Source organism: Oculina patagonica, chromosome 11, assembly GCF_052425735.1.
Source record: "Oculina patagonica isolate OP01 chromosome 11, crgOcupat, whole genome shotgun sequence".
Lineage (NCBI taxonomy): Eukaryota > Metazoa > Cnidaria > Anthozoa > Scleractinia > Oculinidae > Oculina > Oculina patagonica.
Genome location: NC_135768.1, coordinates 19,862,811 through 19,890,253, shown reverse-complemented (window position 1 = coordinate 19,890,253; position 27,443 = coordinate 19,862,811). Strand labels below are relative to the sequence as shown.

Sequence of the window (27,443 nt, the reverse complement as noted above, 5' to 3'; positions counted from 1 at the left end):
AAGAAAGCAGAAATTGTTTCATTATAATTAAGTTTTCCCCATGCAACAATATCGATTCGTAAAGTAGACGATTAGTAGAAAACAAACCTTGCTTCAAAAGAATATTATTCTGTTGTTTCTTAAGTCATAAGCTATCCGTTTTAGCGTATTTTAATGACACCGTATTAAACTTTACATTGGAACGAGAATTTATTTAATATTTAAATTTAAACGCCTTAAAAATGTGTGACAAAGAAACGTAATTGTCATTTTCTCTAAAGTCAATTTAGTTTTAGCGTTAATGTGATCTACTGTAAACGTGTCTCGGAAATGCGACCTAGTTGTGAAGAAGATTATTCGGAAGAATCCTTATGAGTTTTTTGGTCAGTCTAACACTTATTTCTTGCGGCTTTTTTTCCTACTTCTTAAACAATTAACACATTTCCAAACGCAAATGGTGGTGCGTCAACATCATTGACCCATCATTCGCACAAGCCTTAAAATCAATTTTAGTTGCACCCTGCTGTTACTTTTTTTGTTCTTTATATACCTTATTACATGAAATTGACGCGACACGTTAATTTTGCGATTCCAAAAAATCGCGAAATTAAAGTGACGCGAACAATAAGTGTCGCGAACTTAACATGACACAAAAATTAAGTGAATCTCATGTCAATAATCAAGAAAGAATAAGTTAAGTACCACTGAAGAAAGGAATTTTCAATGTTAATGGATGTTGTCGTCAATTGACTCAAGAACGATAACTAACGTACAAGCATAACCTACTTGTAGACATCGGGAGAACTGCTCTGCTGTTGCTATTGCCGAGATTTAGTTCCGCCCTTACGTTTTTCTTACATTTGACATTATTGTTCCCTTGATTGCCAAAGAAATTTAAATTGAGTCTTTTTCAAAAACGCAAAATTAAAGTGATTCAAAATACAAATTTTCGCAAAATCGCGAAATTTAATTGTCGCGGAATATGCGCACCTTAAATCGCGAATTTAACGTGTCGCGAAAATTTCATGTAATAAGATAATTTACAATTATCTTGCCATTGGGCGATTGCTCTTTTTGGACAAAAAGGAAGCCTGATCGTTAGAATTTCTTTAGACTGTGTCACGGCAGCGTTAAGTTTATTTTATTACGTTTTGCCAAATACTCTATGAAACTTGATGTTTGCAAATAAATTTCTTCTATGGGTCCAAATGACAAAACCATAGCTTCTTTAAACGACCAAATATGTCTCCCGCGCGTTATAATGTAAAGTTACAAGCAAACGAGAAAAAAAAACTGTTCAGCCTAACAGTTTTTCAAAAACCCTTATTGCAATCCGTTTCAATCTCAACTTCTTTTGGCCATCCGTACCTTCTTTTGTATTTAATGTGTTATTGAAATGTTCCTTCACTGCTTGAAGCGGTTATTTTTTTATTTTACCGAATTTGGTGGCCATTTCCCATGCCTATATTTGCTAAAATCCATGGAACAGCTCCTTTAAAAAGATCTTGCGATATAAACAATGTTTTTAAAATATAGAATTCTCCAGAGAAATGAACAGTATTTCGGCTCTATTTCGGAGTCATAGTTTTCATGGTCAATTAAGGGTGGTAGCCCGCGTCCAGGATTTTCTGTGAAATTTTCATCTCGGCAACTGATTTCTCTTTTAACGCTATTAGTTGCTGAAAGGATATTTCACGGAAGAGTCTAGACACAGGCTACCCCCCTAAGTTGATTTTGACCTCCGTGTTATTTGACAAACAAATCAAGAGAAAAAAGGTGGTTCAAAGATTTTATTATTTCCATGTGTTCTTACATGATGTAGGAAACTAAACAAGTTACGTCAGGTTATGTTATCTTTCTCGGAAATCCTGACCGCTGGTTTACTGCTGACTCAGTGTCCTAAACTAAAATAAAGAAGAGAGATTTGTTACTTGAATATGAAACGGGACACTTCTGTATCCATTCAAACCAAAATCCAGAGACTATTAAAGTTGCGCAGGACCCTTGCAATCTTTAGTATGTATTTATTTAAAGAATATGCACGAAAAGCGACTACTGAAGCCGACAACAAGCGAAATATGCTTGATAAAGATTGTTTTTAACGTTCTTTGCACAACAAGTACTTACAAGTAACAAGTAGTTGCAAGTAACAAGTAATCGTTCTTAACTTTGTGTCCCGTGCGCTGAAACATATACTGCAAGTTATCATTGTTAGATTCACAGCTTTGAATATAGCACACGTTGTTGTAAACATTGACTCGTAAGGTCTTCGGAAGCCTCAAAACCTGCAAGTTTTCTCCGCCGATATAGAGTTTCAGGAAATGATTTGCGAGCAACATAAACTTGGTTTATTGTGCTATGACAAGTGCGAAGTTTTTAAACTTCCAACTCAAAATGAAAATAGCACGTTTTAAAGTTTAGCTTTCACATTTTAAATTTCTTAGAAGCCATTAACTTCTAGCAGTTTTTGAAATCGAAAATTTCGTTCTTTTCATAGCACAAAAGAGGTTATGATTTATCACTAGTTTATATAATTATTTACTTCGGTGCGCTGTTCTAGCTGAAAACTTGGACACAAAATCGCATTATTTGTAGTTATACTTTTAAGAGCATGTAACATCACATTAGACGGTCATGCCTCAGTAGAAGGACAATCATGATGCAATTCCATCATCCCCTAATATCCTTAATAAATTTTCGAGAAATCGATGTTCCAAACGTCGTGAATAAAAGCTCGACAAGCTGGCACCCCGTCAAGAAATTTGGCTAATAAATTAAGCTTTAAGGTTACACAATACCTTCGCGGGTGTCCTTCGAAAAAAAATTCGTACGCGCGTTGTTTTTAAGTAAACTACCACAATCTATATATCAATAGAAAGGTAAAGAACTGTGGAATTCGAAAAAAAATATCCGATGTTTGGCTGAGCCATTCTTGAGAAGTAAGAAGCCGGTAAACAGAAAAAGACCAAGTGTCATTCCGCCGAATTAATCGGGTATCAAACACAACCACTACTGCAAAAGAACTGCACAATGTTAATCAGCAAGGATCAATCTCTCAAAGTGTGTCAGGCTTTTTCTTAATTCTTATTGGTTATCTTTTTATAGACCCGTAAAGTTCAAGTATCGAATAATTTGCCGACCCTGTTGCGTCCGCGGCTGTCACAAGAGAAATATCCAAAATAAAGGAAATCCCCGACACACTTTTGTTCTTTGGTGCTTTGCAAATGTTCTGGCCAAATTTCGTTAGAATCCGCCAACTCTACATACCCTATTAATTCATTCAAAGAGACGGTATTCTCGCGAAAAACGATTGCGAGTTTTCGCCATTCGAAGATTTGTAAACATGTTACGCTCTTATGTCAACAGGATATGCCGCCGACCAATGAAATGATGGCACCCCTACCGTTCATCACAGCGAAACGATCTTCGCGGGAATTCAAAGACAATAATAGTGTGACAGTCACGTTTATTCTCCTTGTTGAACTTCAGCGTACGAGAGAAATGAAAAAACCTAGAAAAATACGCAGGGGAAGAGTACAGGAAATGAAGTAGCAACGGGTAGTTCAATTTGTTCGAAGGATCTCCCGCCCGCACATCGACCAACATTCCGCATTTGTCTTCTTCTTAGGTCTCTGCTTCGATGTTTTCGCTATCCAAGGAGTTTTCTCTATTATTGTTAACTTTTTTCACGACCTTTATTAAGTCAATAACGAGAAACGAAGAGCGATGAACCGAATAGCGATATCTGGAATGAAAGAGAAGGAAAATCAAATGTAAACAAAAGATGCTAATGTGGTTCTCGTAATAAGAGCTCCGGGATGAGGCTCTTTCGCGCAAAAACGTCGCCGGGAAGTCAACGCGCTGAGGATTATGACACCTAACTGTGTTATTAACTTTTATTTTAAAAACCTTTTTTTCGAAATAACTCGCGTGCGTTTTAAGATTTTACTTTCATTTTTGGGGAAATGTTAGATTTATAGTAAATCTTGAGTTTAGTCCAAAAAAAAATTTTTCCTGCGCGACCTTAAACAATAATATAGGCGAGGAGCCCGAGTTTAGTAAACGAAAAGTCCACGAGGTATATACAGCTCAGAGAAAACAGGGCGAGAAGACTAATTGTTTTTTGTACACACTAAACATAGTAACAGTGAGAAATGTACAATCACGTTAAGGTATTTTTTAGCCAAAAATAAAGGATAATGTGAATGAATTTTAAAATTATTCGGTTTATCCTTTTTGCAGACGAAAATAGCTGAAAGATAAAAACACAGTTTCTTCTTTGTATGTGGGAAAAGTGAACTTATTGTATGAGGTAATGTATCAACGCATTTTAAAATGCATAATCATTCCTATAACATAGCTTGGAGTCACACTATGGGACACGACTTTAGAAACAGACATGCTTATGTGTACAGCTTAAAAACCCTTGCGTTTCTTACAAAAAACTGCCAAAGAAACGTTTTAGGTGATCTTCTTATGAGTTTAAACGAGCACCTTGCATAGAATGCTTGGTGGGGAAATCCCACTGTTCGTTCGTGCTCACACAGTCAAATGAAGAGTTTGTCAACGTGTTCGTGCGCTACTGACTCTGTGTATCAAGGTTTAAGCCCGTCAGTTTTTATGGTATCATATACGACGTACCTGGTGACATACACAGCCGACCGCATCCGTCAAAGCAGCACTTAAACTTCCCAGGACAATCTTCATCTGTCTTGCACAATTCAAAACACTCACCAGGGCCAAAGGGTTTAGGACATAAACCCGGCTTTTTCATCGCTGTCCAAAAAATTTAGTTAAAAATCAGTCACTACTTATTCAAATTTTTCAAGTTACTTGCAAACTTTAGAATAATTATATCGTAATTTACGCTCGAGATTATTTTTTTTTAGTGTGTGCCATTATTACCTCTTTTGTTCCTGACGGAGGAGCCCATCACTTCATCCTAAGAGAAAAAAATTAGTTGGAATTGATTAAATTTCGCAAAAATAATAAAATTAAACTTAAAGGAAACGATTTAACTCATAACTAAAGCTCTGAAAGAATACATGACTTGAACCTTAGTATTTTTAATGAGTATAATATAAATGCAAATTTTGTTCCTTTGTAACAGCATTGATTCTACTGTATGTCGATCAACTGCTGCTTTTGTTTTTCATGCATTGGCCCTTATGCATAAATCTTTGTTTTCCACATGAGAACATTATCTTTATTTATTTGTGATTTTATTTTATACATATATTTTTCTTAAGATCTTTTGGAAATACCATAATAAATTGCGGTTGTTGTTGTCGCAAAAATAAGTTTCAGAAATATCGAAATTTAGTCGAAATACTGTAAGTTATACTTACATTCAAAAGAGTGCACACAATAGATAGCAACACAACTGCAAAGATGAAACGCTTCATGGTTCAAGTCTAAAAGAAACAGAGAACATGAAACATAAATTTAACGCGAGTCGAAAGCCGTATTGCAATACGAACCTTTTTAAGCATTGCCTATTATGTTTTTGGTATCTCATCTGTTTACCATACCTGTCTCTTGCTACCGCCCTTGACAAACGTGAAATTCTGGATTCTTCGTTTATCGAGCTGAGATTCAAAGAAAGGAAAACTTCTCCTTAGATGTAAAACCTCAAGTTTGTGCGTGCCGAGTTTCATGTCGAGAGCATCCAATTGACATCCAATTTACCTTAGCTAGTACAGCTGACTTCAAAATAAATATATTCTCAGCCTAATGGCTGTTTTTGTCTACTTTTAATGTAGATGCATCAGATTGCACCACTTGACTTAACGTTACATAGGTCCGTAATGTGTGCAGAGAGGTAGATAAATTCGCGATCGGTCGTTTGTGATCATCAAAAGGTGATTAACAAAACACCTTCTGTTGTTGCATTCAAAACATTTTAAAACATTTGAAATTTTGAGGATATGTGTTCCTATAATTAACGTGTTTTTCAGGGTTTTAAATAATTTTTTTAAGGCAAGTTCCCAGCAAGGAATCCCAGTGGAGTGAAATTCAATTTTTTTATTAATTTGTCGGGTCAGCTAAGTAGCTGTTCTTATCGGGTGTTTTTGGTGGGTTTCACGAGTTCCACAGTTTCATGGTCTCATGGTCTCATGGGTTTCATGGTTTCAAGGGTTTCATGGCAGGGTTTCGTGGGTTTCATGGGTTTCATAGGTTTCCTGGGTTTCATAGTTTCATGGTTCATGGTTTGATGGGTTTCATACGTTTCCTGGGTGTCATGAGTTTCACAATTTCATGATCTCATGGTTTCATGGGTTTCATAGGTTAAATGGGTTTCATGGGTTTCATTGGTTTCCTGGGTTTCATGGTGTTTTATGGTTTCATTGGTTTATGGTTTCATGGTTCTTATGTTTGCATGGGTTTCCTGGGTTTCCTGGGTTTTTACAGTCACGGTTTTATGGTTTTAAGGGTCTCATAGATTTAATGGGTTTTCATAGTTTCAAGGGTTTCATGGGTTTCATGGTTTTGTGGTTTAAAAAAAAGTTTGCTTATAACAGTTTCTCACAAATTGGCTAGTTGAGCAACCTCGTCCCCAAAATCGCGGCTCCATTTTGAAAACATCGAAGACCTTGGGGACTAGGTTGCCAGTTGGGGCCCCATAATGTTGCACTCCAACTGCGATTTACGAAAACCCTAAAGACCTTAATGCCGAATAGAAAACCCAGTAAAAGATATGTGCGATTATTTCAAGACAACTTGGAGGCAAATGTATCTGAGAACAACCGTGAAATTCACTTTTTCCGTGAAACTTGCTGTTGTGCCGATGCATCCCGTGTCCAGTGCGCGCACTAAAATAAATGAAAATTTGCGCAACTACTACATAATAGATTTTGACACTTAAATAAAGCTTTTAAGTATTTTATCAAAGTTACCAAGAGTATAATCGTTTTAAGCAAAAGTGTTACTAAAATGTTTATCAAGACGTTGCGTGCGCCCTTAAGTGTTTAACTTCTCGCGGTTATTTCGACTGCAATTATTCCAACCGCCTTTCTTTTAAAAAAAAAGAGATTTTATTTGCAACGATTTTCAGAAAGGTGCAACAGAGCAAACATGTAAGTAAATACATATCTGTTTTCTTATCAGACTGTGATGAGCATTGGTAACAATTTCTATTTGTGTGACGATATCGATTTGGTTTTTATTTTCCGCACGATATATGTTTGTAACAGTAAAACCTGGTATTGGGTCTCTTGTCCTTGATTTCTAGATTTGATAACAGATTTTACATATTGATCACCCATGTCTTTACAAGTGGCTTGTTATCACAGTGGATTTAACCACAAAACCCAGTTGATTTTATCAGCATCCGACAAGTGCAGTCTCAGCGACCTGTTCCAATATAACACAAAATATTCTTCGCTGTTGGATTTAAACGTGCCTGAGAAAACGTTTTGATTGTTGCATTGGGCTGTGACTAATAAAATTGCACCAAACAAAGCCCTATCCACTCCTTTGCATTTGACTGAAACCAACCATAAAGAAAGACTGAGGGAAAAGGCGTGTTCCCCACCCAGCAAGCACACGCTAATTCCTCTAATATGCAGGCATCACGCGCGCGTATGATATTCGGTAGAAACAGGATGTAACTGTCGAGAAAAACATAAAGACACTGGAATATTTATTTTACTTCTTTATATGTAGTAAAATAGTGAAATTTATAAGTTCTTCAAAAATAGTTTGCTTAAAATATTCACCAGATGATCCAGTTTTCTCTTGCAAACTTCAATTTTGAATTTATTTCGTAGTCTGTGCACATGTTTTGCTCTCGAATAAAAGCATCAAAGAAAAAAAAGATGAATAACCTCTATAGGGAACTAACATGCTTCTTTCGGCTGAGGGGCAAGAGGGAAGGAAGAGAAGGAAGGAGTGGGGAGGGGAGGAGAAGGAAAGGGAAGAAAGCGTTTATCTTTCATTTGCGTTACATGGGTCCAGTTGAAATACCAGGCCTACTCTGGGACCCAAAGTCGCCGTAACTTTGGGCGACTTAAGGCGACTTTAGGCGATTTTAGCTTATTTTGTCCAAAATTACAGGCGATTTTGGGCGATTTAAGGCGATTTTGGGCGACTTTAGGCGACTTTGGGCGATTTTGAGCGACTTTAGGCAATTTTAGGTGACCTTTTAGGCAATTTTAGGTGACCTTTCAGGCAATTTTAGGTGACCGACCTAGGTACATGGGAATCATCAAGGTACACCATAAAGCCTTGTTACAGAAAATATCTATACTATTTAAAGCGACTTAGAGCGACTTTAGGCGACTTTGGGCGACTTTGGGCGATTTTGGGTCCCAGAGTAGGCCTAATACCGTAATAGCTTTAGGAAGGCCGAAAACAATTTCAACTAGTTCTGTAGTTCATTAACAGACCCAGAGGCATTGACAAATAAACAAATGATAAATAACGATCATTAATGGCAAGGCTTTTTATTATTATTAATTGAGACGCTCACTGTTTAGAAAACTACTTTCACAAACGCAAAAGTCGTAAAACACTAGTACTGCATTTTATCCGTTTGATTCACGCCTGCAAGAAAAAAACAAAAAGCCAAACTATAACATCGGATATACATGTCTAGGAGAAAATAATTTGTTTCTCATTAGTCAGTTCTTGTTTAGTCTTGACTTTCTAACGCCAGCTTTGCAGAATGACTTTTCTGGGAATGTGCAATATTTTCGCGCTTGTCTGTTAGCATCTAGTAGAGTATCAGTTTGAGCTTTTCCCTTGTTTACTCCGTTCCTAATAAATCACGGTACAGTGACAGTATCTATTAACTTCACTTTAAGGTTTTGCCCTTTTGACGTCGTTCTTCAGTTTTGCATTTTGCAGATCTGGAATCGCCAACGACGGTCTTTGTAGCTGCGAAAATACAACAAAAAGTTCCACTTAACCTGAGCCTAACAGGCAACGTGAGTTGTATGGTGGAGTATTTGTAGTCCGGGAGCTAGGAGCACAGATATGATGATTTGCACTTCAAGAGTACTGAAAAGGTTTGACAACGGATTTCAATAGATTAAAACCTCCTCTTTCACGCTAGGTAGTTTGTGGTTTCAAATTGTGGAATACGTTTTGAGTTATAGCTATGTTTTTGTCAGTTGGTACAGTTCAAAAAAGGTCTCACATGACAATGAGGCTGAAATTGCCACTCAATTTATTCATAGAAACTTATTCAATAAGAAAATAAATGTTATCCAGACAACTGATAGGACTCTATGAAAGTCGATTTTATGGAAAGCATCACGGCTTGCAAAGAAATCACATGATATTTGTTCTCGTTTTGTGTCACGTGTCACAGCATTCTCATTCTCTGTTACATAGGAACAGAAACTTTTCGCTCACATTCACCAGCAAACCACTTGCTCTATTAATTCGCTCTTTCCGCACTAAAGAAAGGCAATATTTTTAAAATTCATCACTTGCTGACGTTAAAAATTTGGTAAAAGCCGTTAAAGTGGCGCCTTTTAACTGAAGCCTCGCTTTGGTGTTAAAAGGAAAACGAACAGTGACAATAAACTTGGTTAGGAAAAACAATATTTGATAAAATTTTCCCTAACAGAAAATACCCAAAACAGGTCTTGTCGATCGGCTACAGTAGAAAATAAAGTTAGAGATCGCAATTGGTGCTTAAAAATATTCTAAGATTTTATTATAACTTGTTCTCCGTTTCATTCGTTGATGACATCAAGAATGTTACAAATTCCAAGTAACAAGTAGTCACATTTTGTTCTTTCAAATGTCTCTACTCAAGAGCGCGTTTGAACTGCATTAGTCGTTTTTAAAGGTTTGTTATTCATTTTGTGTTGTTTTCACAACACGACAACATTAACCAACATGATGCAATGACCAAATGAGGGAGGGTGGCGGAGGGTAAAAAAAAGAACTGTTGTACACTATTAAGTCGACACTTGGCCAAGTGTCTCAACAGTGGTGCCCGAGATTGCATGGGCTTAGCAACAAATTTGCGATGCAGCTGCTTGTAAACTTCCATGAACAAACACACATTTCCCCGAAGATAGCTTTCAAGAAACAAAAAAAAAATGATATTCAAGACTGTTACGTTCATTACGAATCTTGCCTGCTTTATTTCCTTAGCCTTCGTACGTTTAAAATTGAAAGATGTATAAGCGACGTAGCCTTGAATTTTTTTCCGAAACTATTGAGAAGAAGGTCTACTTTATGATACAAATATGTTCATTATAGCAATTTCCCCCCGTAAATGTTTTGATGTGCGGAGCGTTTGCCTGGGACCGTATGTTTAGTGACGTGTAGGTTAAGTCTCAGTTTCAGCTTTTTGACATAATTCTTCGTTTCAATCACGACGTTCCTGACTACTTTTTAGGCACCAATACAGTAGGCACCAATACAGTGAGTAGATTTAAGCCAGCCATTATCATTCTTGGATGAATGTTACATTATTTTCTGACTTCGTGTCTGAAATAGTGGCATTTATGATGCCGAGTGTTGAGGATATGTAAAAAAAGATATAATGCTGTCACCCGTCGTCAAAAACCAACGAAAAACATCAAGAACAAAAAAAAAACAATGCAACTGAGTTGACAAGATATTTCAGAATAAGTCTTAAAAAATTATTTTGCAGAAAGTGACTGTCAGTTGTGGTTTTCGGCCCTTCATTGGGTTGCCCAAAACACACCCTTATCTTGTAAAACAAAATAAGGGCTACCTGACTAAAGGAAAATGATTTTAATGTGTCTTTCTAAATCAAGAACCTAAGTAGAAAGATTGAATGACGTTTGTTGAAGAGACTTGCTATTCTGTTTCTTTTGACACAACATGACTCATCCATAGTACAAGTTAGTCAGCTTTGCTTGGGAAGAGATTCAGACAGAAGCTCCCCTCCAGCAAAGTCCATTCTCGGGTCTACCCTGCTGCTTTCTCCAACCATCCTAAGATCTCTTGATAAGCCTGTGTTAATGCTTATTAGTTTCCATCTATCTTGCTTTCCATTATGAACATCAACGTTTGTAGAATCGCATCCCAGGAGTAAGAAATATTTCTATGGCGCAAATTAACATGTTAATATGACCAAATGCGCTAGAAAGCATGAATAGCTTTTCACAACTGTTTACCAAACATTGATGAAACAATTTTGTGTACTTGAGTGTATTTTGTTTGAACTTTAAACACCGTCCGGAGCCACAGCTCTTGGCAGCCAATTTCCTTGCATAATGAGTACCAGTACATCACTCATTCAGTATCTGGCGATTGAATGAAAGCTCTTGCATCATCTTTCGCATCATCTTTGGCATCATGTTTGGCGTGTGATAGAACCCTTCTGACGGCTTTCTCGTTGTTTGAATCTAGTAATCTCATTAATTTTGGGCTTTCTCTTTTTCCGAGAAACTGCAAAATTTTTATTTTTACACTCAGTAGCAATGACAAGGTTCTTGTTTTTGGTATATTTTAATAATCGGATTGGGAGGACACGAGATTAGTCCTGTTTTTCAGTTTTAAAATATATATACAGTAAAAAACCCGCGGGTAAGAACCTAACAGTTAAAAACCTGTTGCGCTAAAATTTGGAAATTAGACCCCAATTTTATAAGAACCTATTTGGCCTCAAATTTGGAAACAAGTTTTTATTTTCTTAAACTGATTAAAAATGTTTTTCGGGAAGTTTTTACAAAGCACAACTGTGCGTATATATAATGTGATATTCTAAATGGCTAGTGCTTTTTACATAAGCACTTATGTGGTATGCAAATTTTACACAAGGAATAGGCTGAATATCACTAAAAGTTCTATAAGCATTAAAGTAAATTTTCTTTAGAAAATAAGAACTTATAAAGAACCTGAGTAGCCTAAAATAATTTGTTTTACTACCATTTATACAAGAACCCGTTTCGGCTAACCTGGGAAAAATTGGGCTCTTGCTCGCAGGTATTTCCCTGTATTTAACTCAAGGAAGTGATGTATGTGGGCCATTATAATATGGATTTCAATGTATTTTCCTCTCTTCTGCATCTTTTCCGGACGGATATTGGCCAATAACGATCAAAGACAATGTTCTCCCCGCACTATTTTTACTTCTTTAAGTGAGAGGTAACACTATTGAAGTGCTTTGAGGCAAGCTTACTAAATGTTATTACTTCGGACGATTTGGGGCTTTAAGTAAGCCATACGCCAACCAAGTAAAGAGCCTAGTTTTTCTGGTCATATTGGAAAGATTTGTTATACCTTCCTCTAGCCCCCCAACCCCCCCCCCACCCCCCCCCCCCCCCCCCCCTCCCGGCCCCTCCCAACCACCACCCCTTCCCTTCTCAAAAATGTCTTCTTAAGACGAAAGGGAAGTGATAAATTGTGCGATCATTGCATTCTGGCCCCGAGAAAACCTACACAAGGTTTCCATTACACACCAAACATGATTCGAAAGATGGCGCGAGAGCTGCAATCTTGCGAGACACTGCGGTACTTTAAACACTTATGTGCTGCCCAGTTAGGAGCTCGATTCGTGAGAAAACAACAAGTTTTGGTCCCTGAGAAAAGCTCAAAAAAGATGCCATGGCTCTTCCTGTTGAATTCTGTGAGGCGACTTGAATTGCAAATGAAGGCGCTGACTGGTCAGCACAGACGTGTTTCATTACTTCTGTATTTAAGTGGAAAAGTTGCCATAAGACTTGGAAAATTTTGTGGATTGTAGTTCCCTCCTTTTTGGGCATTTCCTAGTGCTTTGAAATCTCTTGCTGTAACTGGAAACCGAAATGCTCAAACAGTTTTACGCAGAATCAAAAACTAAGATCGTTTAGGGCGGTTAGAGAAAGCGGCAGAGGTAGACGAGAGAACAGCAAACAAACCAAAGCTTTGATCTATAGAATGTAATTCATTTCGAAAGAGAGCTGTTTGTACGTACTGCGAATGGGCTGTGCTATCCCATTTACTGTGAAAAAAAAAAGAACATTACAGTATGTCCCTGAAGCTAAAGTCATTCAGACTTGCGTTTGAATATATAACCTACAGCTACTAAAGACCTTGGCATAACCTGTTGGGCATGGATAGAAAAAGTAATACAAAATGCTGCACTGTACGGGGGACCACGAGTGTCGAAACAGAAATAGAATGACTGTTTCATTAAACTACTATTTGTGACCTGGAATTTATGATATTCTAGGCGTCATCACGACTGTTTATAACTTTTAAATACGAGACAAAGTTTAACAAAATCTAAGGTGGAAACTTTCGAAATCTTCTTCTTTAAATTGGGTCTGATAGGTCTTGTCAGAACTGACATAGTTTAACGTCATATTTACTTTCTACGCTACAATTGACAGCATCTGCATGTATTTTAAATATGTTCTTGTGGGCAAATTTCATTGAACATTGCTTCTTTCTTTGCCAAGTTCAATATTATTTTTTTTCCTTTTCCATTAACATGAAAGCGAGGCTTTAGAAGAAATGCGCCACTTTAACGGCTTCTGTCAAGTTTTTAACGTCAGCAAGTGATGAATTTTAAAAATATTGCCTTTCTTTAGTGCGGAAAGAGCGAATTGAAAGAGCAAATAGTTTGCTGGTGAACGTGAGCGAAAAATTTCTGTTCCTATGTAACAGCGAATGAGGATGCTGTGACACGTCACACAAAACGAGCACAAATATATCGTGTGATTTCTTTGCAAGCCGTGGTGCTTTCCATAAAATCGACTTTCATAGAGTCCTATCAGTTGTCTGGATAACATTAATTTTCTTATTGAATAAGTTTCTATGAATAAATTGAGTGGCAATTTCAGCCTCGTTCTCATGTGAGACCTTTTTTGACCTGTACCAACTGACAAAAACATAGCTATAACTCAAAACGTATTCCACAATTTGAAACCACAAACTACCTAGCGTGAAAGAGGAGGTTTTAATCTATTGAAATCCGTTGTCAAACCTTTTCAGTACTCTTGAAGTGCAAATCATCATTTCTGTGCTCCTAGCTCCCGGACTATTAAGTGTGTAGTTGAATTCCAAGTTTGTGACCATACACATGAAAGATATCGAGCAGTGCTTTCTTTTGGTACTGTTTGTTCTGCTGTACATTGTGGTTTAACATTTGAGACTGTAGATGAAACCCTAGTGTGTGACCATTCAAATGAACTGCTATTGAGCAGTACTTTCTTAACCCTATTCAGACCAGGCTTTTTTTACCATCTCTGACCTATGAAACCATAACTTCCAGAATATTTAAGCAATCACAATGAAACTTATAGGATATATAGTATATCCAAATATCTTTCTTTTGGTATAGTTCACGTGGGATGGTGACGTCACATCACGTGACAATTACATCATGATGTCAAAACAGCCGCCATCTTGGATCCGCCATCTTGGATTTCAAAATTTTTCCAAAATGCCAGAAAACCACCCAAAAGTACTGCAAAAGTACTCAAAATCATCAAGGATGTGCTTTAAAAACGTAAAAATGTAAAAATAATTCCATTAAAGTTAATTTTTATGAACAGAAACACGCAAAATTACAAATTTGGGAAAACATGCCTGTCAAAATGCCGTTGACATGGCGATATCAAGTTCCTGACACATAATGCAAACATACCAAATTATTGCCAGATAAATTTTAGGAAAACTCAGAAAGTTTGGCAGCGTTTGGTTGAACCTTAAAAAAGTTATAAGAGTTCAAAGTCAGCGCGGGCCTCAAAACCCCCAGCCGGTCACCCCCCCCCCCCCCCCGGTCTGGATAGGGTCAACACTGCAAAAATGTAATTTGATCGCAATGAAAGAATAAAGTTAAGAGGTTTTGTATAATTTTATCATTTTTATACTTACTATGAATTGAAATAACTTCCCACTCCGGTCAAGGTGTAGCCCCAGGGAACCCGATAGTTTAATCTCTGACCGAAGGTGTTTAGATATGTGGTACTCCGGCAGTGAGTCTTGCGGTACTGTTTCCAGCCTATTTTGCCTACTCCAGGTTTGCTACCAAAGCTGCGGCAACAACGGAGACGAATCCTGAAAATTCAAAAAATATATTCACGTGTCAGCTAGCTTAGTCCAGCTGAACAACTCGTTTTGTGAATCAATTACAACCTTTCTCGCGCGGAACCTGTGCAATGCGGCGCACATCACTGCAATAACAAAACCGCAGAGGCTGATAGCTACCATTCCCCTCCCCTCACAGTACTTGCGGTCGCTCGAGGCTGGATCAAAAGTGCTCCTTATTCCAGCGATGAATCCATGGTTGGCACACCATTTGAAATAGGCTTGCCTGGGAGCACTCAAATAGCCAGTCCATGAACAGGTCTGCCAGTAGAGCCCAGTAGCAGGGCCTGGACGGCATCGAAGATAATGAAGGCGGTCTCCTTGGCAATATCGGTAATAACTGATCCAATGGCTGATAAAATGGTCTAAAATTTAAAGTATATAAAAATATACTCATCAAGAACATTTGGAGACTTTATTATCATCTTCACCATTATCATTTATTAGCCACTTTAAGATTGAAATATTACAGCAAAAATTATGGTAAGGCAAGGAGACCTTTAAGAAACCACATGGCTTTAAGGGGAGGCCAACTCGGTTAGCAATATTACATGCTTTTATCAAGTTAAAATCCATTTCCATCCTACCCATCCGCTGTCAAAGACGCTTGTTTTAGTGCTAATAACCATTACTTTAATGGTTTTTTACGACACAAGTAAATATTTTGGCTGTCTAAAGTCTGGTAAAATCCGTGACAAAGCCCCTATGGGCGGAATATACACTAACGAACATCTCACTTGATCTGCAATACGCGTATAATGACTTGTGCCATGTATTTTTCCATGCGAAGAAAGTTGGTCTGTCTATAGGACATCGCTGAGGGGTGATGGGTGTGACTGTTATCATAAAAAACAGAACCAACAACGCTAACTTCACATCCGCCATGGTAACCCTGAAAGAAAAAAATATCTGATGAGAAACAGTAAGATTGTAGAGCGTTTATAATGCTTTACACACCAGTTAACCTTGCTGAAGTGTTGCGTTGTTGGAAAGATATATGCTAAGATATATGTATGCTTACATGACAAATAAATGGCACGCAATGCTTGAAGAAGCAATGACGTTTCACAAGGCCTGTGTGAGGCGAATTATGATACGAATGATCTATCTAAATTATCTATTCAACCCCCCCCCCCTCCCTCCCGTCTTCAGCCACGTCTATTGACCATTGGTGTATGAATTAGGTGTAAATTTTGGGTCAGTTTTGTTGTTTGCTCGCTAGCTGGGGAATTTTGCCAAGGACCTTGCTTTAAAATCAAACTTCAGACATAGGAGTAGAAAAAAACGTAAGTTTGCCTGTAACAGAATTCTAATAATTGGCTAGCTGGGTGCCCCGTAAGTAATTCATTGCGACGAAACACAGAACGGGCCCTTAAGTCCTTAATGACGGATAGCAAACCCAGTAAAAACATATTTGCGATTATTTCAAGACAACCTTCAGGCAGACGTATCTGAGAACAATTACTAAACTCACCGTAAAATTTTACTTTTTCCGTGAGACAAGTTGTGCTCCGATGTATCCCGTGTCCAATGCGCGCACGAAAATAAATAATTCACAAAGCAACTGCATTATAGATATTGATACTTAAAAGCTAAGTATTTTATCAAAGTTATCAAGAGTATAATGCCCATTTGCAAGCAAAAGTGTTATTAAAATGTTTATTAAGACGTTTCGTGCGTCCTTAAGTACCCGAAGGGAATGTGTTTGGAGACGCATCAAATGTATTGTCGGGCATGATAAGTTCTCGTTAAATTCTCGCATGTTAAGTTCGACTTCAAATTTTTTAACTGTATTTTGCTTTTTTTCTGAAAAGTAAAACACGGCAAACTTTTTAATAAGTAAATACCCCCCTTGCTTAGCTGTGATCGCATAGGTATCAATTTCTATGTGTGTGATGATATTGTGCTTGCTTTTATTTCTCGCACGATATATTTGACTATAAAAAGGAACGAAAGAAAAACGGTGTCGAAGAAAAGGAGCGATTTATTACTTTATCCTCGAATTCCTGTGGATCCGCAAGAAGAAACCGAGTCTAAACACCCAGTCAGGGACCATTCGCGCGAAACTATTTGTTAAGCCATGCTTCTGGTTAAGCCCATTGAACGGACATAACCCTCTTTATCCCTTTAAAAAAACCTCACTGGAATGGACACCGAACAGATATTTTAGTCTTAATTTATTTTCGTTCTATTTTACACCTTTACAAACGTACTTTTAGTATAAATTATCTTTTCCGTTACATTCTTTCCTTGATAATGGTGCCAAGATGACACCCAATTACCGTTGCGATCCGTTTTCTCGCTTATTTTTATAGTCAACCGCACCATATATTTTTGTAACAATTATACCTGGTTTTGGGACTCTTGTCCTTGATTTCTAGATTTGATAACAGATTTTACATATTGATCAACCATGTCTTTACAAATGGCCTGTTATCACAGTGGATTTAACTACAAAAAATCATTTCATTTTATCAGCATTTGACAAGTAAAGTCTCAACGACCTGTTCCAATATAACTCAAAATATTTTTCGCGACTGTATTTAAACGTGCCCGAGAAAACGTCTTTCGTCCACCGTTCAATAGTTAACAGTTGGGCTGTGATAGTAGAACTGCACAAAACACAGCCCTCTCCACCCCTTTTTTTCGACTGAAACTGACCACGAAGAAAGATTTTGGGAAAGGCGTGTTCCCCACCCTAACACCCACGCGCGAATGCCTCTTGCAGGTATCGTGCGCGCGTGTGATACGCGGGTAAATACAGAAAGTAACATGACGTCACTAGAATATCATCTTTCCTTTATATAAAGTAGAATAGTGGAAGTAATTCGCTCTTCAGAGTTAGTTTGCTTTATAATTTACACCAGAAGGTCTAGTTTTCTCTTTGAGACTTCAATTTGGAGTTATTCTGTGCGTTATACTCTCAAAGCCTAAAGCTTTAAAGACAAAGTAAAGATGAATCATTTATATAGGGAACTAAGCTGCTGCTTTTGGCTGAAACCAAGGGGGGGGGGGGGGAAGAGTTAAGGCAGGGAGAGGAGATGTCAAGGGAGGAGAGGGCAAGGGAGGAGAGGGCAAGGGAGGAGAGGGGGATGGAAGAGAAGAAAGTGTTCGTTAAACCCTAGAAAGGCGGAAAAACGTTTTAACAAGTTTGGTAGATTATAATCTGGGCCCAAAAATAACTACAGCAAACAAAGAAATGATTAACAATGAATATTGAACGTGTTGGCAAGACTTTTTATTGTTAATTGAGACGCTCATTGCTTAAACAAACTATTTCGACAAACGCACATTACGAAAAATTAACGGCTATACTAGGTGATAACATTCCTGAGAAGTCGTTGAAACACTGTGTTCTATTCGTATTTGCTCGGGCAAAAAGCTAAAAACCAAACCTAAACACGATAATAATATCAGATACTTGTATAGCAGAAAAGAATTTGTTTCTGATACAGCTTAATGATATCAGTTCTTGTTTAGTCTTGACGTTTTGATAGCAGACCTGCAGAACGACTTTCTTGAAATGCACAATATTTTCGCGCTTGTCTGTTACAATCTATGTTTAGTCAATGGTATCGATTTGAGCTTGTCTCTGGTTTAGTCCGTTCCTGGTAAGTCACGGTCTCTTTTTAACTGTACTTTAAGTCCTTGCGCTTTTGATGTCGTTCTTCAGATTGACATTTTGCAGACGTGGAATCGCCAGCTGCGGTCTTTGTAGCTGCAAAAATAAAACACAAGTTACCTCTTTATCTTCGCCCCACAATCAACGTTAGCTGTATGGTGATATTACAAAAAGAAATTTGATTTTGATCACTCTTGGAATTCAAAGGGTTAAAACCAGCCTAGTTCCCAGGCGTTCGCTTGTTGACCGCGCAAAGTCTGAGATGAGAGCGTGAGATAGAACTGTGCACTGAGCAGTACTTTCATGTGGTACTGTTACTTACGCTGTACATCATGATTCTAAATTTTAAGTTTGTAGTTGAAACCCTAGCGTGTGACCATTCAAATGAAAGCTATTGAGCAGTACTTTCATGTGGTATTGTTTATAATGCTGTACAAGGTGGTTCTAACTTTAAGTCTGTGGATGAAACCCTAGTTTCATCCATTTCATCCATGTGTGACCATTCTGATGAACGCTAATTAGTAGTACTTTCCTGTGGTACTATGTACTGTGTTTGCTCTGCTGTACATGGTGGTTTATTTTTTGAGTCTGTTGATAAAACCCTAGTGTGCGACCATTCAAATGAAAGCTATTGAGCAGTACTTTGCACTTACAATGAATTAAAGTAACTTCCCACTCCGTTCAAGATGTAGCCCAGGGGAACTTGATAGTTCATGACAGTCTGACCAAAGCTGTTTATGTATGATGTATTTATGCAGCTAGTCTTTTTGTACTGTCTCCAGCCAACTCCCAGTTTGTAACCATAGCTGCGGCAACAACGAAGCTGAATCCTGTGAAATTCAAAAATTAATTCACGTGTAAGCTAGATATAAGTTACAGTGAGAACACAAAAACCGTGCACAATTTTTAGTATAAATTGAAAAAGGAAGTGGAAGAAACAGTTGACGAATTATTCGCAAAAAATAACCTGCTGCTTCATCTCTGTCCATTTGTTTATATTTCCCTGCAGGTTTGAGCTATCATCCGATGGTTTTCTGCAGAAATTTTCATATGCAAAATAGAGTGAAGTGTTCACGGTTTTCTGGTTCACACTGTAAGAGTGTCAGTCTCAATTTATACACTATTGTTAGCTGTAGCTAATTTTAGCGATTTTTTTAACAAGTTTTAGCGACTATTTAATTTAGCGATTTTCCGAAATTTAGAACAAAATAGCGATATCGTGTAAACCAGCTATTTTTTTAATGAACAAATAGCTAAGATGGAAATACGTCTTTCGTAAACAAACAAAGTCACATTTCCATTGCCAGAAAGAACAAAGTTAATTTAAAGTGTCAGTAAATGGGTTCCGCATCATTTTTAAAATAATTTTTCAAGTCGACTATGTTTACTTTTTTTTGGAGGGGGGTATGTTGTTGGTGGTGGGGGTGGGGTGGGGTGTGTACTTAATTTAACGCGTTTTACCGAGACAAATTGTAGCGAGTACTAGATAGTTTAGCGATTTTCGCTCAACTTGCGAAAATCGGTAAAATTTGTAGCCGCTAATAATAGTAACCTTGCATTAATTGGTTCCGTTAAGACGTATTGTTTTTAGCAGCATAGGATCTTTTTGGTGGTATCAAAATAATAAATAGTTTATAAATCGTTTACAAACGATCTAACAGTGGGGAAACTTCAGTACATGATTAAAAAATAATATGCAGTAATGCACACTGAACCGATGCGACTAGAGAGTATTCTCGATGCACAATTTTTGATATTTTTTGACAGCTTTCGAATGGATTCCTTCTGACGTCTTCACCAATCAAAGTCTGAATCGTGTTGGCGCGGAGTTAAAAAACTCGTGTTGTGAGCCAATCACAACCTTTCTCTCGCGGCATCGGTACGGCGCGGGGCGGCGCGCATTACTGTAATAACAAATTAAAACCGTGGAGACTGTAAGCTATCCATCCCCTCCCCTCACAATACATACATGCGGTCGCCCGAGGCTGAATGATAAATGCTCCTTATTCCAGCGATGAATCCATGGTTGATGCACCCTTTGAAATAGGCTTGTGTGGGATTATGCAGATAGCCTGTCCATGAACAGAACTGTACGTAACGACCTCTAGCAGGGCCTGGACGGCATCGAAAATGATATAGACGGTCTTTTTGGCAAAATCGGTAATAACTGATCCACTGGCTGATGAAATGGTCTAAAATTCAATGTAATAATTATTAGAATTTTAAACGGCAAAACTGAGGGAACAAGCGTGGTTTTTCTGGCGTGGGGCTGTTTTGCGTTCTTTTTTGAGCGCGTTTTCGAGATTTTTTTAAGCATCATTAATTGTCATGCGTGAGAATTTTCACGAGCCCGTATTGAAAGCAAAGCTACTCAAACGAGTGCCACGCCCTGCGATAGTAAGATTAAAGCCCCAAATAAAATTCAATGGGCTTATAAGCTATGTACATATACGCTAGATGCCGAACTGAGCGGTTTCGTGCTAGCCAAGCTGAGAGAGGTCATTGTGTTTTCATCGGTTTTTCTCACAATTCTTTGCTCTCATAGTGCCTCTCTCCGCCAGAAGTATAAATGGGTACCAGCGGATAGGTAGGGCAAGCTCAAAAAATTATTTAGGGGGTTGGGCGCAGGGTAACTGCAATGGACCAACACCCCAGAGGGTTTTAAATGTAAAATCACATCACATTGTCGGTCCAAATGCACATAATTTTCGCGACAAAGGGTGACTTCACTTTTAAGGAACTGTGTCAAAGATTTGGAAGTCAAGTTTAGACATACAGAAAATGGCCACCAAATGGAGTGAAACATTGAAATAACCACTTAAAACAGTGAAAGAACATTTCAATATCACAGCTAATACAAAAAAGGTCTGGATGGACAAAACTGCAGAAGATTGAAACGGATTGCAATTTGACCACTTAAAACAGTGAAACAACATTTCAATAACACAGCAAATACAAAAGAAGGTCTGGATGGACAAAATTGCAGAAGATTGAAACGGATTGCGATGTGAGTTTTGGAAATACTTAGGCTGAACAGTTTTCAAAGTTGATCTCGTTTAATTTGTTTGTAACTTTTAATTAGAACGCACGCTGGGGAGACATATTATTTGTTTGAAATGAAGCTATTGTCACTATGGTCCATAGAAGTAATCTTGCCGCTAACATTGAGTTTCGAAGCGAGTATTTGGCAAAATTTAATAAAATTGTCTAAACTCAACTGTGACACGGTCCCACCACCCCCAACTTTAAGCAGAATATATATTAACGGACATCTCACTTGATGGGCACCACGCTTGGAATGATTGCTTCCATGTGTTATGCCATGAGAGTTGAGTTGGTCGGGATGAAGAACAGAACTGCGGGGTAATGGGTGTGACTGTTATCATAATCAACAGAACCAACAGCGCTAATTTCACATTCGCCATGATGAGCCTGAAAGGAAAAAAAATCTCTTATGAAAAACAATAAGAGCGTTTGTAAAGCTTTGTACAGCTGTTGAACCTTGCTGGGGTGTTAAGTTTTTGAAAAGATTAGTCTTTGTTGGATGCTGACATGAAAGGAAGGAAGATATTTGAACCTACCGTCAATACGTCTTGCAGCAAGCCTCGCAGATACTTCACGTATTGGTCGAAGCACACTGCCTAAATGGAAACTGGTGTACACAAATTTCCTCTTTATATGGCATATAATGAGTCCCTTTAACGACACTTAAAGTTCGACCCTTAAGAGTAGAAGTATTTTATCAAAGTTTTTAAGAGCGGGTTAATGTTCGCCTGCGAATAAAATTACATTACTAAAAGGTTTATATTTAAACGTCTCGTTCGAGTTCAAGTACCTATATCGAATCGCTTGCTGGAGTTTTACGTTTTCCAAAACGTAAGTAACTACATGAGAGGAAAGGAAAGATATTTAAACCTACCGTCAACCCTTTTTGCAGCAAGCCTCCCAGTTAGTTAACGTATTGGTCGAAGCACACTGCTAAATGACAACTGGTTTACACAAATTTCCTATTTATATGGGATTTAATGAGTTCCTTTAACGGCACTCAAAGATCGAACCTTTCGAGTTGAAATATTTTATCAAAGTTTTTAAGAGGTTTAATGCTCACCTGCGAAAAAAGTTACATTACTAAAAGGTTTATATTAAAACGTTTCGTGTGGGCTCAAGTACCCAGATCGAATCGCTCTCCAACGCCTCTAAGCAGTGTAACAGAATGTCTTTATTCCTGTCTGACAGCCGGCAGTTAAAAACCTTTCTAACTCGTGTTGATGATTTAAATAAACTGATTTTACAAGTTGTTTTACTAAAACAAGAGCAAAACAAGCGAAAATCACAAAAATTTAAACAACCCTCCACTCAATTCAGACTTTGATTGTAATCTCTGTCAATATCTGTTTCTGTGACTGTATTGATAATTTTTCAACGTCTAACACGCGATATAAATTTGCAAACCAGTGATTGTTTTTTGATAACGATTTCTATTCGTATTGAACCCATCTTTTATCAATGACCCGTCATTCCAGTCGATTTAGGGCCTCTTCACATGAGCCCGGTTAACGGGCTGTCTCGGTTACCAGGACACATTTTGACGTCTGTTCATATGGAAAATTTTAGCCCGGTTGACGGGGATAAAATTCAAGAAACGAAACCAAAATTGCGACACATAGAGTTGCATCTTTTGCGACTATCGTAGCTTTATCGACCCTTGTAACTTTACTTATAAAGCTAATTCGCATATTTCTAAAGTGGAAATAGTTACAAGGCAAAATTATGCCATTTTGACCGCCCTGTTACGAAAGGGAAGCTATTTTTTCAAAAAAAGTTGCGTCCCGGCGGCCGGGCTGGAGTGTTCATATGGGAAAATTTTCTTCCCGGTTGCCGATATCTCGTTTGCAGAAACCGAGATATCGGTAACCGGGCTGGCCCGCTTTCTCATATAAACACATCAAAAATTTTACAAAGAAAATAGGAGTGAGCCGAGATCTCGGTAACTGGGCCAGCCCGGTCAACCGGGATCATATGAAGAGGCCCTTAAATCAGTTCCGGCGTTTCAATATAGCACATGATAATAGCTTCGTGATAAGTATGAAAAGATAACATCGTTGAAGCACTCGTCTCAAAATAACTTTTGATATTTTCGATGTGTTGGAATCGAATCGTGCAAGATGGAACGTTTTCGCACTTGTGCAAGCTGCGCGTGCGTTTTGTGGTAAAGCCCGGGCCAAACGAGGATGAGAGTTGATGAGAGTTCGAACTCTTGCTCTCGTTTGGCATGGAATTCTCATGCACTCTGATCGACTCTCATGCGCTCTCATCGACTAAACTTGCTCAAGTTTTTCACGTGAGTCGATGAGAGTTTGACTGACTCTCGTTCTCGTTTCGAGTTGATGTTAGTCGGTGGGAGTTGACGAAAACTCTCATGACAGTCAACTCTCATCAACTCTCATCCTCGTTTGGCCCGGGCTTAAGGCTCCCTCACCTGGGGGAATAAAGAGGGAGGTACGAGGGATAGGGGCTCAATGATGTTTTCTTATTCTCTGCCTAAGGTGATCGTTCTTTCTTTGTGTGCGCTTTCTTATCCTTATTATATAAAACTGTTCTTCCGTTGAAGTTTGGTTACAATGAATTTCCTCATTCTTTGTAAGCTGCTTAAAGGGCCTGTGTCACGGCTAAGTAAGGTTTATGTTATTAAGTTTTGCCAAATACCTGCTATGAAACTTAATTTTTGCAAAGAAATTACTACGAATCTAAATGACAAAACCATAACTTGTTTGCAACCAAAAGTGTCTCTCACGAACGAGTTGAACTTTGAAACAGTTCAGCCCAACAATATTTCGTAACCCATACCGCAATCGGTTTCAGTCTTCGTCACTTTTGGCCATCCGTACCTTCTTTTGTATTTGGTGTGTTGTTGAAATGTTCTTTCACTGTTTTAAGCGGTTATTTTAATGTTTCACTCAATTTGGTGAACATATTGTGATGTCTAAACTTGACTACCAAATCTGTGACACAGTTCCTTTAAAGTGACGTCATCTCCCGTTGTCGCGAAAATTATGTGCATATGGACCTACAATGTGATGTGATTTTACATTTAAAACCCTCTGGGATGCTGGTCCATCGCAGTTACCTATTTCTTTTGCCTAAAATTAGCTAAAACCTGTAACACAGTCCCTTAATACTGTCTGGTCAAAGTCCCCCGCAAGTGTTGTAAAGCACATTGTGGCGTATGGATCTAAATGTCACAGCATCTTCATGATTATCATCGGACATTTTTCGAATCGTTAAATTTCCACGTACTGTTCTCCCCTCATCGAGAAACCTTGGGAAACATAACGAAGTCAACTGAAAATTGTTTATTTTCCCCTGAATTCCATAATTAAAACACAAATGCTACCTGACCAGCTCCGCAAACCTCTTACGGAAGCCTCTTGGCTATGTCCATTAATTATAATTATAATTATGCTAATCAATACGAGAAAACTTAACACCTGCGCAGATTATTCCCGAAATGTTGCACATTACAAACCATTATTCTATTCCTTTTTTCCACTAAACCTACGTGTGCTATTTTTAATCCGAAAATTAAGCCACCTATTAGTAAAGGCTGGCCACGAGTTGCTCGAAATTTCCCAGAATGTTGCTTGAAATTTCTCAAAAAGTTGCTCAAAAAAATCCAAAAAGTTGCTTTTGATTAAGAAAGTTGCTCCAAATATATGTTTTCTCTTCGATGGAAATCTTCGTCAACCTTCGTTAATCTTCGGGAAATCTCGACATCAAAGCTACCAATATTACGATCCTACGTTTTGCTGTCATTTTGCTCGTTGGCAGTAGAGCTACCATGCATGGGCGGAGCCCCATATCTTAGAAAACTCGATAAAACCACCCAGGGCTGAAAAGCTTTGTTGTCGCGTGACTGTCCGTCCGTTATATAAGAAAAATAATGGAATTTATTGGTTCTTTAGAGTTGTTCTTCTTTCATATCTACACAAGACAATCTATTGTTCTCATAGAAACTTCAATTTGGAGTTATTTTGTGCGTTATACTCTCAAAGTCAAAGTTTTGAATACAAAATTGAAGGATGAATTTCCTATATATGGAACTAACCTGCTTTTTAAGGCTAAAAGACAAGGGAAGAGGAAGGGAATGGAAAGAAACGAAAGAGGGAGGGAGAAGAAAGGGAAATGGAGGGAAAGAAAGTGTTTTTTTTATTATTATTTTGCGTCACATGGGTCCAGCTCAAATAACGTAAAAGTCCTAGGAAGGCAAAAACCATTTTAACAAGTTTTCTAGATTATAAACAGGGCCCAGAAACGACAAAAACAAACAAATAAATGATAAACAATGATCATTGAACGTGTTGGCAAGGCTTATTATTTTTATTATTAATTGAGACGCTCGCTATTTAATTTTACAAACTATTTTAAAAAATGCACATTATGAGATTGCTAAAATTCCTGAAAAGTCGTAGAGACGCTGTTAATCGTGATTTGCGCTCAGGCAAAAAGCTAAAAACCAAAAACTGAAACACGATAATAATATCAGATACATCCAAAGCAGAAAAGAATTTGTTCCTGATGCTGCTTTATCATATTACTCAGTTCTTGTTTAGTCAGATAACTCCTTGAAAGAAGACCTGCAGAACGACTTTCTTAGAATGAAGCACAATATTTTCGCGCTTGTCTGTTACAATCTATGTTTAGTCAATGGTATCGACTTGAGCTTGTCTCTGGTTTACTCCGTTCCCATTATGTCACGGTCTCTTTTTAAGTCCTTGCACTTTTGACGTTGTTCTTCAGTTTTGCATTTTGCAGAAGTGGAATCGCCAACGACGGTCTTTGAAGCTGCGAAAATAAGTTGACATTACGCCATAATTAGCATTTGGCGAAAGCTATCTGAGCAGTTCTTTCATATGCTTCTTATCATTTTGCTGTACGAGGTGATTCTAACCTTTGATTCTGTGGATAAAGCCCTAGTGTGTGACCATTGGAATGAAATCTTTAAATTTGAGCAGTACTTTCATGTTGTACTGTACTGTTTATTATGCGATACAAGATGATTTACCTATCGAATCTGTGGATAAAGCCCTAGTGTGTGACCATTCAAATGAAAGCTTTTGAGCAGTATATCATTTTTTTTACACTTACTATGAGTTGTAAAAACTTCCCACTCCGGTCAAGGTGTAACCAAAGGGAACTTGGTAGTTCAACACAGTCTGACCAAACAAGTTTCTGTACCAAGTACTCAGGCAGTACTTCTTGAGGTACTGTACGTAGCCTTGTCCTGGTTTGTAACCCCAGATCCGGCAACAACGGAGCTTTATCCTGAAAAATAGAAAAATAAATTCACGTGTCAGCAAACTATAAGTTAAAATTCTCAGTAATCAAGAGGAGTAAGAGGAAGCAAGCGTAGCCGAGTAGTTTAGGGCGTTGTTGTTGTAATCCGGAGGTCCAAGGTTCAAAACCTCCACCCTGCCACTATCTGGATTTGTTTTCGGTCGTCCCGAGTTCAAATCCTCAGTTACACTTTGTATATAGCCAACTAGTCTGCCTACTGACAGTTGGGATTTTTAATCATGTTATGTTCATTTCATTTAAAATATTTTTTTCCCCTGTTTCCGTGGCATGGCTGCCTACTAGCTTTCTCGAAGCTAAGTGCATGACCACTATAAACATCATTGTCTATAATTTTAATTTTTCGTCTATTGTTTCAATACATATTACTTGGTTCCGCTATAAGCTATTTTATTAGCAGCATGGAATCTTATTGGTCTTATCAAAATAATTAATAGTTTACAAATTGCGTACAAGTGACATGATAGTGAGGAAACGTCTGTGC

The 27,443-nt window shown here is 38.0% G+C and overlaps 3 protein-coding genes across 7 annotated transcripts in view; all 3 read right to left on the bottom strand.

The window, feature by feature from the left end:
* Window positions 1-1,755: 1,755 nt before the first annotated feature.
* Window positions 1,756-5,696, bottom strand: LOC144630011 (omwaprin-a-like). Of its 2 annotated transcripts, none has more exons than XM_078488288.1 (5): window positions 5,511-5,696; window positions 5,328-5,393; window positions 4,885-4,921; window positions 4,621-4,755; window positions 1,756-1,878 (listed from the first exon to the last, which is right to left on the bottom strand). In XM_078488288.1, exons 2-5 carry the CDS (start codon window positions 5,382-5,384, stop codon window positions 1,871-1,873), a joined length of 237 nt encoding a protein of 78 aa, XP_078344414.1. In that variant the 5' UTR covers window positions 5,385-5,393; window positions 5,511-5,696; the 3' UTR covers window positions 1,756-1,870. The 2 variants fall into 2 exon arrangements, with proteins under 2 accessions (XP_078344414.1, XP_078344415.1); XM_078488289.1 differs by having other exon boundaries at window positions 1,756-1,883; window positions 5,511-5,692.
* A 3,077-nt stretch (window positions 5,697-8,773) lies between these two features.
* The window catches only part of LOC144630007 (dermatopontin-like), a 39,898-nt gene continuing 21,228 nt past the window's right edge, over window positions 8,774-27,443 (bottom strand). For 2 of the 3 annotated variants that reach the window (XM_078488273.1, XM_078488274.1), the window contains exons 4-5: window positions 26,753-26,929; window positions 25,957-26,449 (exon numbers count right to left, since the gene is read on the bottom strand). In XM_078488273.1, coding sequence (XP_078344399.1) covers window positions 26,401-26,449; window positions 26,753-26,929 — 226 coding nt within the window. In that variant the 3' untranslated portion in view covers window positions 25,957-26,400. Of the gene's footprint in view, window positions 8,857-25,956; window positions 26,450-26,752; window positions 26,930-27,443 lie in introns of those variants that run through there. The other variant, XM_078488275.1, reaches the window with a different exon arrangement.
* Window positions 18,201-22,548, bottom strand: LOC144630008 (dermatopontin-like). 2 transcript variants are annotated; one of them, XM_078488278.1, is made up of 5 exons: window positions 22,527-22,548; window positions 21,885-22,039; window positions 20,577-20,799; window positions 19,261-19,437; window positions 18,201-18,703 (listed from the first exon to the last, which is right to left on the bottom strand). In XM_078488278.1, exons 2-5 carry the CDS (start codon window positions 22,030-22,032, stop codon window positions 18,655-18,657), a joined length of 597 nt encoding a protein of 198 aa, XP_078344404.1. In that variant the 5' UTR covers window positions 22,033-22,039; window positions 22,527-22,548; the 3' UTR covers window positions 18,201-18,654. The 2 variants fall into 2 exon arrangements, with proteins under 2 accessions (XP_078344404.1, XP_078344403.1); XM_078488277.1 differs by lacking the exon at window positions 22,527-22,548 and adding an exon at window positions 22,189-22,248.

Coding starts and splice junctions, on each gene's coding strand:
- LOC144630011 (XM_078488288.1), bottom strand. CDS start 5,384: ATGAAGCGTTTCATCTTTGCAGTTGTGTTGCTATCTATTGTGTGCACT. Junction 4,922..5,327: donor TTGTGTGCACTCTTTTGAAT/GTAAGTATAACT, acceptor TTTTTCTCTTAG/GATGAAGTGATGGGCTCCTC. Junction 4,756..4,884: donor CTCCGTCAGGAACAAAAGAG/GTAATAATGGCA, acceptor TTTTTTGGACAG/CGATGAAAAAGCCGGGTTTA.
- LOC144630008 (XM_078488278.1), bottom strand. CDS start 22,032: ATGGCGAATGTGAAATTAGCGCTGTTGGTTCTGTTGATTATGATAACA. Junction 19,438..20,576: donor TCAGCCTCGGGCGACCGCAT/GTATGTATTGTG, acceptor TGAATTTCACAG/GATTCAGCTTCGTTGTTGCC. Junction 18,704..19,260: donor GGAAGTTACTTTAATTCATT/GTAAGTGCAAAG, acceptor TTATTTTTGCAG/CTACAAAGACCGCAGCTGGC.